General features: G+C 43.2%; 1 protein-coding gene across 2 annotated transcripts in view; it reads right to left on the bottom strand.

Annotated features, from left to right (window-relative positions):
- Positions 1–5,408: 5,408 nt before the first annotated feature.
- LOC111970110 (ras-related protein rab7) overlaps positions 5,409–14,023 on the bottom strand; it is a 21,586-nt gene continuing 12,971 nt past the window's right edge. For both annotated transcript variants that reach the window (XM_023996630.2, XM_023996631.2), the window contains 4 exons: positions 13,269–13,395; positions 7,833–8,051; positions 7,482–7,610; positions 5,409–7,035 (listed from right to left, as the gene is read on the bottom strand). In XM_023996630.2, coding sequence (XP_023852398.1) covers positions 6,940–7,035; positions 7,482–7,610; positions 7,833–8,051; positions 13,269–13,395 — 571 coding nt within the window. In that variant the 3' untranslated portion in view covers positions 5,409–6,939. The remainder of the gene's footprint in view (positions 7,036–7,481; positions 7,611–7,832; positions 8,052–13,268; positions 13,396–14,023) is intronic.

Below are 14,023 nucleotides of genomic sequence, written 5' to 3'. Positions count from 1 at the left end.
CAGAGCGTGTAGGACCTCAGACTGGGGTGAAGGTTCACCTTCCAACAGGACAGCGACCCTAAGCACACAGTCAAGACAATGCAGGAGTGGCTTTGGGACAAGTCTGGATGAGTTTCAGAAGAAAGGTCTTTTGTTTCTGGCCATTTTGAGCCTGTAATAGAACCCACAAGTGCTGATGCTCCAGATACTCAACTAGTCTAAAGAAGGCCAGTTGTATTGCTTCTTTAATCAGAACAACAGTTTTCAGCTGTGTTAACATAATTGCAAAAGGGTTTTCTAATGATCAATTAACCTTTTAAAATGATAAACTTGGATTAGCTAACACAACGTGCCATTGGAACACAGGAGTGATGGTTGCTGATAATGGGCCTCTGTACGCATATGTAGATATTCCATCAAAAATCTGTCGTTTCCAGCTACAATAGTCATTTACAACATTAACAATGTCTACACTGTATTTCTGATCAATTTGATGTTTTTGTTATGGACAAGAAATGTGTTCTTTCTTTCAAAAAACAAGCTACATTTCTACAGTTGACCCACAAACTTTTGAAACGGTTGGTGCTGTGTGTGTGTGTGTGCTGCTTGTGTGTGTGTGTGTGTTGTGTGTCGTGTGTGTGTGTGTGTGGGTGTGTGTGTGTCGTGTTGTGTGTGTGTGTGTGTGTTGTGTGTGTGTGTGTGTGTGTGTGTGTATATATATATATACTCCGGCATTGCTCGCCCGAATATTTTACTTTTAGATTTATGTATTGTTTGATTTTACTGCACTGTCGGAGCTAGGAACACAAGCATTTCTCTACACCCCCAAAAAAGCAAATTGAATTGATTAAGGAGGAGCCGTCAAAAAACATCTGCTAAATATGTGTATGCAACCAGTAATATTGAATTTGCTGGTATTCTGTCACGTTCTGACCTTAGTTCCTTTTTTATGTCTTTCTTTTAGTTTGGTCAGGGCGTGAGTTGGGGTGGGCATTCTATGTTGTGTTTTTTCTATGTTTTGTTCTGTTGTTATATTTCTATGTGTTTGGCCTAGTATGGTTCTCAATCAGAGGCAGGTGTTAGTCATTGTCTCTGATTGGGAGCCATATTTAGGTAGCCTGTTTTCMTTTGTGTTTTGTGGGTGGTTGTTTACTGTGTCTGTATCATACGGGACTGTTTCGATTTTCGTTTGTTCATTCACTTTGTTATTTTGTAGTGTTCAGTTTTATATATTAAAATGGACACTTACCACGCTGCACATTGGTCCGATATCTCTTACTCCTCGTCAGAAGAAGAGGAAAGTCGTTACAGAACCACCCACCAAAAAAGGACCAAGCAGCGTGGTATTGGGCAGTAGTGAGTTCTGGACTCAAGGACATGGGAGGAGATTCTGGAAGGAAAGGGACCCTGGGCACAGGCTGGGGAATATCGTCGCCCCAAGGCAGAGCTGGAGGCAGCGAAAGCTGAGCGGCGTTGGTATGAGGAGGCAGCACGGCAGCGCGGCTGGAACGAGAGGCAGCCCCAAAAATATATTCGGRGGCGGCACACAGGGAGTGTGGCTAAGTCAGCTAGGAGACCTGAGCCAACTTCCCGTGCTTTCCTTGGAGAGAGGTGGTCCGGGCAGGCACCGTGTTATGCGGAGAAGCGTACGATGTCCCCAGTGCGCATKCATAGCCCGGTGCGCTACATTGCCGCTCCTCGTATCGGCCGGGCTAGAGTGGGCATCGAGCCAGGTGCGATGAAGCCTGCTCAGCGCATCTGGTCTCCAGTGCGTCTTCTTGGTCCGTGTTATATGGCACCAGCCCTACGCACTGTGTCTCCCGTGGGTCTGCACAGCCCAGTGCGTCCTGTGCCCCGCAAGTGCCGGGCTAAAATCAACATCTAGCCAGGACGGGTTGTTCAGGCCCTTAGTTCGAGACCTCCAGTGCACCTCCACGGACCGGTCTATCCTGTGCCTCCTCCAAGGACCAGGCCTCCAGTAGATCTCTCCAGCCTGGTGAGTACTGTGCCTGTTCTAAGAACCAAGTCTCCTGTGTGTCCCTCCAGTCCGGATCCTCCAGAGCCGCCCGTCTGTCCTGAGCCGCCCGAGCCGCCCGTCTGTCCTGAGCCGCCCGAGCCGGCCCGTCTGTCCTGAGCCGCCGTCATGTCCGAGCCGCCCGAGCGCCCGTCTGTCCTGAGCCGCCCCGAGCGCCCGTCTTCCTGAGCCGCCCGTCTGTCCTGAGCGCCGAGACCGCCGTCTTCTGCAGCCGTCTCCTGAGCCGCCCCGCTGTCCTGAACGCCCGTCTGTCCTGAACCGCCCGAGCCGCCGTCTGTCCTGAGCCGCCCGTCTGTCAGATCTGGCCTGAGGCGCCAGAGTTTCTCCCTCAGTTCCGGATCTGCCCAGAGTCTCCCTCCAGTCCGATCTGCCAGAGTCTCCCTCCTGTCCGGATTCTGCCAGAGTCTCCCTCCTGTCCGATCTGCCAGAGTCTACCCCTTCCCGAAACTGCCAGAGTTCCTCTGTCGGAATCTGCCAGAGTCTCCCTCCTGTCCGGATCGCCAGAGTCTCCCTCCTGTCCGGATCTGCCAGAGTCGCCCTCCTGTCCGGAGCTGCCCCTCAGTCCAGAGGCGCTCCTCAGTCCAGTGGTGTCCTTTACTAGRGTCTCAAATCCAGGGTCGGTGACGAGGGTCGCCGCTCCTAAGGTATCACAGAAGTGGGCCAAGACTATGGTGGAGTGGGGTCCTCGTCCCGCTCCAGAGCCGCCACCGCGGTAAATGCCCACCCAGACCCTCCCCTATAGGTTCAGGTTTTGCGGCCGGAGTCCGCACCTTTGGGGGGGGGTACTGTCACGTTCTGACCTTAGTTCCTTTTTTATGTCTTTATTTTAGCTTGGTCAGGGCGTGAGTTGGGGTGGGCATTCTATGTTGTGTTTTTTCTATGTTTTGTTCTGTTCTATTTCTATGTGTTTGGCCTAGTATGGTTCTCAATCAGAGGCAGGTGTTAGTCGTTGTCTCAGATTGGGAGCCATATTTAGGTAGCCTGTTTTCCTTTGTGTTTTGTGGGTGGTTGTTTCCTGTGTCTGTACCATACGGGACTGTTTCGATTTTTGTTTGTTCATTCACTTTGTTATTTTGTATTTTTGTAGTGTTCAGTTTTATATATTAAAATGGACATTTACCACGCTGCACATTGGTCCGATATCTCTTACTACTCGTCAGAAGAGGAAAGTCGTTACATATTCTTTTTACTTGTAAGGAAGGTAATGTGCGTTGTACCCGTAACTACAGTCGGTGGTTATCTAGCTAATTTTCATGAGCATCTAGGTAACCACAAATCTTTGACCTAATCAAAATAGCTTGTTAGCAGCTAACAAACAGGGCTTACCTAATCACACGGCTCCAGCGACTTCTCTGGATTACAGAGGTCGGAAAATGATAAAATGCATGTGTGCTTATCRTAGTAGTTGTTACAATCTGGTACATAGGACAGAACCATCCTTGCTTCTGATCGACAGAGAGACTTAAGGTTAGCTAGCTAGTTAGCTACAAAGACCAGGGTAATAAAAATAATTATAGTCATTTAAAAATGCTAAGGTAGGTAAATTGGAAAGATGCTAAACAACAATACACACGAGAAACACACAATATCAATTATTTAACTTCATATGGCTGCAATCCCGGTAACGGGATCGATATGACAACAGCCAGTGAAAGTGCAGGGCGCCAAATTCAAACAACAGAAATCTCATAATTAAAATTCCTCAAACATACAGTGGGGCAAAAAAGTATTTAGTCAGCCACCAATTATGCAAGTTCTGTCACTTAAAAAGATGAGAGAGGCCTGTAATTTTCATCATAGGTACACTTCAACTATAACAGACAAGATGAGAGAAAAAAAATCCAGAAAATCACATTGTAGGATTCTTTATTAATTTATTTGCAAATTATGGTGGAAAATAAGTATTTGCAAAGGTCGAAAGCCGAAAGCCATGCGTCCCACGAAACACAACCCAACCAAGCCGCACTGCTTCTTAACACAGCGCGCCTCCAACCCGGAAGCCAGCCGCACCAATGTGTCGGAGGAAACACTGTGCACCTGGCTCCCTTGTTCAGGGGCAGAACAACAGATTTTTACCTTGTCAGCTCGAGGATTCAATCCAGCAACCGGCCCAATGCTCTAACCACTAGGCTACCTGCAGATGACATATTCTAAATAAATCTATCCCATTAACTCCAGTGGCGTGTATTCATGGATGCCAAGGGAAGACAGGCTTACCCAAATATTTGACCAATAAAAAATGTTAAATCATTTTTATTTAGTCTCTCTGTGTTTTCATAATTTTCTGTCAATTCGCAAGTGGCTGAATCTCACCGGAGAAATAATCAGAGTGAGAGAAACAGCGTCCCTCTGTCTCAGAATGTGTAGCCCATGTATTTATTGCTGTCTGGACCAAAAAAGTATGACATTGCAACTGTAGCATTTGATTGTCAGCAAGTATCATTTAAAAAATAATTAGCCAATGAGCGTTGAGCTGAGCTCAACTGTGGGTTGTCCTGGTGCAGCAAAATGCCCCCCAGGGAGGCCAGTTTGGATATGGCTTCACACCAATCAAATCACATCCTAAGCAAATCTTCATTTTCATTTCTGGTCTGCTTGTGTTGATTTCCTGCAGTAGGTTGCTTGCTAAATCAGCCCTTTCCTAAGCCATGGATGGAGATGGGGATTTGGACTTTTTGACTTAATTCTCTGTACAGGCCAATGATTAAGATGGCAATTCTGATCTAACCATAAATTAATATATTATCCAGTGGCATACAATGGAAGTTCAATAAGTATCCTAGATGTAGCCTATCCCTTTTAGGCTTACATTAACTAGCTAGCTAACTTAGCTGGTTCATTGTTGCCCATGCGAGGAAGTTAGGCTAGCAAGCATTTTAGCTAGGTAGCCTATGACAACAAAAACTAAAAGTGTACTGTATGACATAGACCGTATTGCCAACATGAAATAGAGGAGGATGGCATTGACATTCAACTAGTCTACAAGTAGGGTGAGTCCAAATGTTTTACTTGTGAAGGCACACACACACAGAAATCAGTACCATGGACAGCCACATGATATTTAGTAACATTGATTGGACTAAATCGTTTTTGGTGTATTAAACTATATATTGCCTTGCTGATTTGATCATATCTAAGTTGAAATGGTGCTGAAATAGCAGAGCCAATACTCCTGTTGTCTTTTTACTGACTTGCGTGGTTCTAAATCAGTAGTTGTTTAGTAAACTGTCTAAAACATTGAACTTCCATGACCATGTTGCAGGTCATAACTGTTTGTTACATGCAATATTTGCTTTGTAGATTTCACTGGACAGATGTTGCTCTCTGGTTTTGTGATGAAACAAATGTGGGTAATTTAATTTATTGCACCACTGTGTGACTTTTCTTTTTGTCACAGCCTTATTGTATATCATGCTGGCATATGAACAAATGGGTTATAGAGCAAACAACGCAATTACAGTAGTTTGTAATATGGATTTCTTACTGGCTTGGCTTCCTCAGAGATTTTATTCACGCACCCATACTGTTCAACTCACTCACCAGCATTTTAAAACACATGGCAGAAAAACAATCATTTTTTTTTTTATATTGAATAACTTTTTATTATCATTACTTTTGAAATCCCAATACTCAACAACTGAATTGGCATAGCAGTGATTATTTCGTTAAGAAGAGGAGTAATACCAGGGAAAATCCTTGGACTGTTTCTTTGTGATTGATAGAAATAACATCCAATTGTTTAATCTCTCATCTTTTCCCCACTGTTCCTGTTATATCCACACTCAATAGTAGTACACAATCTGTTAAAAAGTCATATTAAGCACTTATTAACAAACTCTTGCCAACCTGAGCTATCAGCAGAGAGGAAGATACAGTAGAGACAATACAGGCATAACAGTGGACAGATGTAAAGAGGGACAGAGCTGTAATTCTAGTGTTGAAACACATTGGCTGACAAAGGAAAGGACATATAGAACATAGTAGTAGCAGTAGTTCTAGGAGTATTAATATCTTAGTAAGAACTTTCTCCATGTCTTTCATTGTTTGTGTCGTCAGCTTTTCTCTTGTCATCGCCTACTTATGAATATTTCCCCTGCAACATAAGCTACTAAACCAACCAATGCGCACTCCCAACAAAGGGCATTGTCAGCCACTTGTGCATTTTTTTTTTATAGCATCAACAGGCTTCCTGGGGGTAGTAGAGAAGGATGGTGGGAGCAGTGTTTTTGTTAATGGCTTGTTGTCAGTCAAGCCCAAATAAGAGTTTATAACAAAAAATCAGTAAAACAACAGTGCAAAAACAAGTATAAGCTTCCGATTGGCTTAAGACTTAACATCAACAGCCAATACGAACAAAAAATTATAGTACAGCCAATTATTTGTCAACAGTAAGGTAGGCAATATAGAACTTCAAGTCAAAACAAAACAATTATGAAGAACAGAAAATACAGAGGATTAAATGTTTCAGGACAATGAGAAAGATATCATCATGTCAAGAAGCTTCAGCCATCACTTTAGAGTTCTCCACTGCACTCCTAGGACATGGCTCCATCTGGACCCCCCAATGTGAGAGACAGAGAGGGGACACAGTCAGACAGGGTGGGCCAGGCTGTGGGTTCACTCATGATATGGATTCAGGAACGGGCAGGAATAGTGGAGTCTACAGGGGTGTACCAATTCTTCTCTAACGCATTGGATTCATCAAGATGTGTATGTGTGGGAGTGAATGAATGAATGTGTGTTAGAGGTGTATGTATACACCCATCATGTGCAGTACATGTAAATAACTGGAAACTCGTTGGGATTCTGTTGGGAGGGGAATGTGACATGGGTGCATGCAGAAACCAGAGGGGCAGTCCTTTCCTTTAGAAAGAGAGAAGGGGGTTGTTCCTGAAAGCCAGACAGAAGATAGTCCATGTTGCGCCTCAGCAGCTGCAGGCCTCTGCTGAAGGCTTTGCTCGGTCATTCCTGTCCAGCTTGATGGGTTCCGGGAATTCATTATACAGCTCCACCTCTGTCTCCTGATAAAAATAAAAGAGGGAGAAACAATGAGAAGCTGGAGAAACTGGGATCTAAGTTTTACTCTTCTACTTAAGTAGTCCTCTGAAAGAACAGTCAACAAAACAAAGGCCTGTCTCCCACTTGAATCTTCTCTTTGTGCCAGACTGGGTTCAAATGCCTTCTGTTTCATTTTTCTCTATCTGTCTATATATTTTTGCTGCTCTAGGGACATAATTATTGTTTGGATAACCTTATTTAACTTGTGTTGATATTTATTGTTTTACTCTTTATGCGATGTGCACTGAATTATCACAGTGAATTATTGTAATGTTTATCTATGTGTCAATTCATCCCATAAGGATTGGGTTGCCAACTGGCGATTTGACACAAAAATAAAATGTCATTCATTCACCAAAAACCCCAATTCCCTCCTGTGAGCTGCCATGATGATCCTGGCCCCACCCACCTGTTTCAGGGCATTGCGTGCGATGGTCTGGAAGGCCTGCTCTACGTTGATGGCCTCCTTAGCACTGGTCTCAAAGTAGGGGATGTTGTCCTTACTCTGACACCATGCCTGAGCTCGCTTGGTCGTCACCTGGGTGTGGAGGGAAAGACATTCACAAAAATCAGATGAGATCTATGAGGAGACCCCAATATTGGTGAAAAACACACATTAGATCGTACCCTGCGACTGAGAAACTTTGAATCATATGTATGGAAACTCCACTGGAGATGACATTAGCATTAGGGCCAATGACTGTAGTACTAGAGGTGGTAACATTAGATGTGGTAACGCCTATAGTCATCCGTCACCCACCTGTCTGTTCTCCAGGTCGATCTTGTTGCCTAGCACCACAAAGGGGAAGTTCTCGGGGTCTCTGGGACTGGCCTGGATGAGGAATTCGTCCCTCCAGCTGTCTAGAGTCTTGAAGGTGTTAGGAGCAGTCACATCAAACACCAGCACACAGCAGTCTGCACCGCGGTAGAACGCCACACCCAGAGACTGGAACCTCTCCTGCCCTGCCGTGTCCCAGATCTGACCATGTGGACAGGTGGAGGGAGCGATGGAGGGAAGAAAGGAGGGAGGGAAACCGTGACAGAAGGAAAGAAGGTTAACTATTGCTGGGAAACATGTTTTCTTCTGAACTAAGATCTTAAACTAATCACACTGTCATGTAATCAGACTTGTTTGGTTGCCACTTGAAGTTTGCATCAGTGTTACCAAAAGCGTACTTCATAATTAACTGTTGATCAAATCACCCATTGGTATGACAAGTTGTTTGCATTTCCTTAGTATGTAGCCTAAAGGTTAAGAGTGTTGGGCCAGTAACCAAAAGGTTGCTGGTTCAAATCCCCGAGCTGACTAGGTGAAAAATATGTCAACGTGCAATTGAGCAAGGCACTTAACCCTGTAAGTCACTCTGGATAAGAACATCTGCTAAATGACTAAAATGTAAATGTATGTAAATCAGACAAAACAGGTGTACCTGTTTGGCACTACTGATGTAGCCACGTCATAATCACTTCCCCAGTCTACAAAGGCACTTCTCAGCCTGAAAATGGTGTGTATCTGTGATTACAGGGCTCATTAAAAAAAAAAAAAGTGACCTTGGTCTCAACATTACTCCCTGTCAAAATAAAGGGTATATATAAAACATTTAAGAAAGTGCTCCATATACTGTTTATTAGGGCTGACCTCATTTAGTCGACTGGTTGATTGTTTGGTCAATAGGCTGCTGGTTGACCGACATTTCTTTAACAATTTAGAATTTTTCTAATGGTGCACAAGACACCTGTCTGATTCGCACCGGTCTCAGTGGACTAATCCATTGCGGAGACCACGGGGATGGCATAGTCCWTCACTCAATGTGATACTGAAATTGTATATGGTTATATTATGAAAAAATAATGGTGCAACACTAATAAATKGAATATTATTTAGAACAAATGCACTTTCTCCCGCGTTGGATATGGTCGCTGTCCGCGGTTCTGAAAAATAATCTTCAGTATGCCATAGAATTGGCGCATTTCCGCATTTCCCCATACGTGCATAATTGCAAAGTTACAGCATTTTGGGATTGAGAACAATGCAGCGGAGGCAGCAGCAGCATAGAAGAGGAAACAGTCCTTGTCTTAGCCTAACTGTCTAAGAAAATTAAGAGGAAACCCCAATTTTACAGTTGAAGTCAGAAGTTTACATACACTTAGGTTGGAGTCATTAAAACTCGTTTTTCAACCACTCTACAAATTTCTTGTTAACAAAATATAGTTTTGGCAAGTCGGTTAGGACATCTTCTTTGTGCATGACAAGTCATTTTTCCAACAATTGTTTACAGACAGATTATTTCACTTATAATTCCCTGTATCACAATTCCAGTGGGTCAGAAGTTTACATACACTAAGTTGACTGTGCCTTTAACTTCTCTAGGATAGGGGGCAGCATTTTCACGTTTGGATGAAAAGCATACCCAAATTCAACTGCCAGCTACTCATTCCCAGAATATATGCATATTATTAGTAGATTTGGACAGAAAACACTCTGAAGTTTCTAAAATTGTTTGAATCATGTCTGTGAGTATAACAGAACTTATTTAGCAGGCAAAACCCCGAGGACAAACCATTCAGATTTTCTTTTTTTTTTGAGGTCACTCTCTTTTCAATAAATTTTCATTGGGAATCCAGATTTCTAATTGACCTTCTTGCAGTTCCTACCGCTTCCACTGGATGTCAACAGTCTTTAGAAATTGGTTGAGGTTTTTTCCTTTGTGTAATGAAGAAGTATGGCCATCCAGAACGAGGGTCACTTAAAGTGTACTGTTTGTTAGAGGCGCGTGACCAGAAAGCTAGCTACAGTTTGTTTTAATCCTGTATTGATCACAGATCATCCCGTCTTCAATTTTATCGATTATTTACGTTAAAAAATAYCTAAAGTTGTATTASAAAAGWASTTTGAAATGTTTTGGCAAAGTTTACAGGTAACTTTTGAGAYATTTTGTAGTMACGTTKCACAAGTTGGAACCGGTGTTTTTCTGGATCAAACACGCCAAATAAATGGACATTTTGGATATATATCGACGGAATTAATCGAACAAAAGGACCATTTGTGATGTTTATGGKACATATTGGAGTSCCAACAACAGAAGCTCGTCAAAGGTAAGGCATGAATTATATTTTTATTTCTGCGTTTTGTGTCGCGCCTGCAGGGTTGAAATATGCTTCTCTCTCTTTGTTTACTCTGTTGCTATCCTCATAATAGCATCGTTTGCTGTCGCCAAAAAGCCAATTTGAATTCTGACATGTTGGCTGGATTCACAACAAGTGTAGCTATAATTTGGTATCTTTCATGTGTGATTTAATGAAAGTTAGATTTTTATAGTAATTAATTTGAATTTGGTGCTCTGCATTTTTACTGGCTTTTGGCCAAGTGGGACGTTAGCGTCCCACATATCCCAGAGAAGTTAAAGAGCTTGGAAAATTCCCMAAAATTATGTCATGGCTTTAGAGGCTTCTGATAGGCTAATTGGCATCATTTGAGTCAATTGGAGGTGTACCTGTGAATGTATTTCAAGGCCTACCTTCAAACTCAGTGCCTCTTTGTTTGACATCATGGGAAAATCAAAAGAAATTAGCCAAGACCTCAGAAAAAAAAAAATGGTAGACCTCCACGAGTCTGGTTCATCCTTGGGAGCAATTTCCAAACGCCTGAAGGTACCACGTTCATCTGTACAAGCAATAGTACGCAAGTATAAACACCATGGGACCACGCAGCCGTCATACCGCTCAGGAAGGAGACGCGTTGTCTCCTAGAGATGAACGTACTTTGGTGCGAAAAGTGCAAATCAATCACAGAACAACAGCAAAGGACCTTATGAAGATGCTGGAGGAAACGGGTACAAAAGCATCTATATCCACAGTAAAATGAGTTCTATAATCGACATAACCTGAAAGGCCGCTCAGCAAGGAAGAAGCCACTGCTCCAAAACCACCATAAAAAAGTCAGACTACGGTTTGCAACTGCACATGGGGACAAAGATCATACTTTTTGGAGAAATGGCCTCTGGTCTGATGAAACAAAAATAGAACTGTTTGGCCATAATGACCATCGTTATGTTTGGAGGAAAAAGGGGGAAGCTTGCAAGCCGAAGAACACCATCCCAACCGTGAAGCACGAGGGTGGCAGCATCATGTTCTGGGGATGCTTTGCTGCAGGAGGGACTGGTGCACTTCACAAAATAGATGGCATCATGAGGCAAGAAAATGTGGATATATTGAAGCAACATCTCAAGACATCAGTCAAAGCTTAGTCGCAAATGGGTCTTCAAATGGACAATGACCCCAAGCATACTTCCAAAGTTGTGGCAAAATGGCTTAAGGACAACAAAATCATGGTATTGGAGTGGCCATCACAAAGCCCTGACCTCATTCCTATAGAACATTTGTGGGCAGAACTGAAAAAGTGTGTGCGAGCAAGGGGGCCTACAAACCTGATTCAATTACACCAGCTCTGTCAGGAGGAATGGGCCAAAATTCACCCAATTTAATGTGGGAAGGCTACCCGAAACATTTGACCCAAGTTAAACAATTTAAAGGCAATGCTACCAAATACTAATTGAGTGTATGTAAACTTCTGACCCACTGGGAATGTGATGAAAGAAATAAAAGCTGAAATAAAAAATTCTCTATTATTCTGACATTTCACATTCTTAAAATAAAGTGTTGATCCTAACTGACCTAAGACAATGAATTTTTACTAGGAATTTTTACTAGGATTAAATGTCAGGAATTGTGAAAAACTGAGTTTAAATGTATTTGGCTATGGTGTATGTAAACTTCCGACTTCAACTGTATGTATTCCTCTTGTCCAGATGGAATAAGGCAGTGTGCAGTACGATGGCATCATCTGTGGATCTATTGTTGGATTGTATGCAGAGCTGGCGAAGGCTAGCTTGTCCGGGAGCATTACATCGGTGTCTGCGAAGTGCCTGGTTTTCCCCTTCATAATCTGTGATTATCTTGGGTCTGTCACATACGTCTTGTGTCTGAGCTGTTGAATTGGGAATCCACTTTCTTTCTGTATTGACGTTTTGCCTGTTTGCCTTACGGCGGGCATAACTTTACTGTTAGTATTTGGTCAAATTCCCAGTCACCTTGCCGTAGTTAAATGTGGTGGTTCGCACTTTCAGTTATCACGAATGCTGCTATCTATCCACGGTTTTTGGTTTGGATAGGTACTTCCTGTTTGAGTTTCTGCCTATAGGAATGGAGGAGCAAAATGGAGTCGTGCTCTGATTTGCCAAAGGGAGGGCGGAGGAGGACCTTGTAGCCATCCCGGAAGGGAGAGAAACAATGGTTAAGAGTTTGAAGCGCCAGTACTGCAGGCGATGTTGATATAACTTCGGTAGCGTTTTCCTCAGATTTGCTTTACTAAAGTCCCCAGCTTTAATAAATGTGGCTTCAGGATATGCAGTTTACACAAGGTCCAGTGTAGTTCCTTGAGAGCTGTYGTGGTATCGACTTGAAGATATACACACGGCTGTGACGATAACCGAAGAAAATTCTGTATGGAGGTAATGCGATCGGCATTTGATTGTGACGTATTCCAGGTCGGGTGAACAAAATAACTTAAGTTCCTGTACGTTACCACAATCACACCATGAGTAGTTAATCATGAAACATACACCTTCGCCTTTCTTGTTCCTGGAGTACTATATTCCTATCTGCATGATGTATTGAAAACCCAGCTGGCTGTATGGACGGGGACAGTWTATCCAGAGAGAGACATGATTCTGTGAAACAGAGTATGTTACAGTTCCTGATGTCTCTCTGGAAGTAGATCCTTTATTTTCTCCACGGACTGAACATTCGTGACTAATATACTCGGAAGCGGTGGATGGTGTGCACACCTCCTGAGTCGGACTAAAAGTCCACTCCGAATACCTCTTCTGTGCCGGCGGCGTCTTGGAGCTGCCTCTGGGATAAGTTAAAATGCCTTGGATGGTACGAACAAAGGATCCAATTCAGGAAAGTCGAAATGCTGGTGAGTTACCGCCTCTCTGATATCAAAAAGTTATTTCCGGCTGTATGTAATAATGCAAAGAACGTTTTGGGCTAATAACGTGAGAAAGAACATTATAAAAAATAAAATACTGCAAAGTTGCTTAGGAGTCTGAAACAAGCGGCCATGTCTATCCGCGCCATCTTTATTATTGGATATTGTGGCTGTGATGGTGGTGCTGTAGCCACGTTTCTGTACCTGCATTGTGACGAGCCGGTCGTCCACCATCACCTCCTTGGTCAGGAAGTCAGCTCCTATTGTGGCTTTGTACTGGTTACTGAACTTCCTATTCACATACTGGTTCATCAGGGAGGTCTTCCCAACTCTGAGAAGGAAAGATATGAAGGGAGAGAAAGAGAGGTGGACAACAAGCAGGGGAAAGAAAGGTGTTAAAGATAATTATTAATTTATTTGACATGGCTGCATTATTCCAACTATCCATTCAGTCCTAATGGTGAAAGAGGAACCATGGCCAATGGCTCATGAGACAAACTCAATGAGGAGCAGAGAGAGATCAGACACTATTAAAACCCCATTAGAGGTGCTCTGATGCAATACTGTGGACACTCACACTCTCTAGCTCTCCTCTGCAGTGTTCAGCATGCAGTGACACAATGAGAATACAGCAGCATTAGATTACACAGTGTGAGAGGGGAGGGAAAGTGAAATAAAAAGTACAGTCATAAATCAAATGGAGACATACAGGTAACTGCCAAAATAAAGGAAACACCAACATAAAGGGTCTTAATAGGGCGTTGTGCCACCACGAGCCGCCAGAACAGCTTCAAAGTGCCTTGGCATATATTCTACAAGTGTCTGGAACTCAATTGGAGGGATGCGACACCATTCTTCCACAATAAATTCCATAGCTTTGTGTTTTGTTGATGGTGGTGGAAAATGAGGTCTCAGGTGCCGCTCCAGAATGTCCCATAAGTGTTCAATTGGGTTGAGAT

The sequence above is a fragment of the Salvelinus sp. IW2-2015 genome, linkage group LG11 (assembly GCF_002910315.2).
Source record: "Salvelinus sp. IW2-2015 linkage group LG11, ASM291031v2, whole genome shotgun sequence".
Taxonomy (NCBI): domain Eukaryota; kingdom Metazoa; phylum Chordata; class Actinopteri; order Salmoniformes; family Salmonidae; genus Salvelinus; species Salvelinus sp. IW2-2015.
The sequence above is the reverse complement of the archived record's forward strand: the minus strand, read 5'-3'. Positions and strand labels throughout refer to the sequence as shown.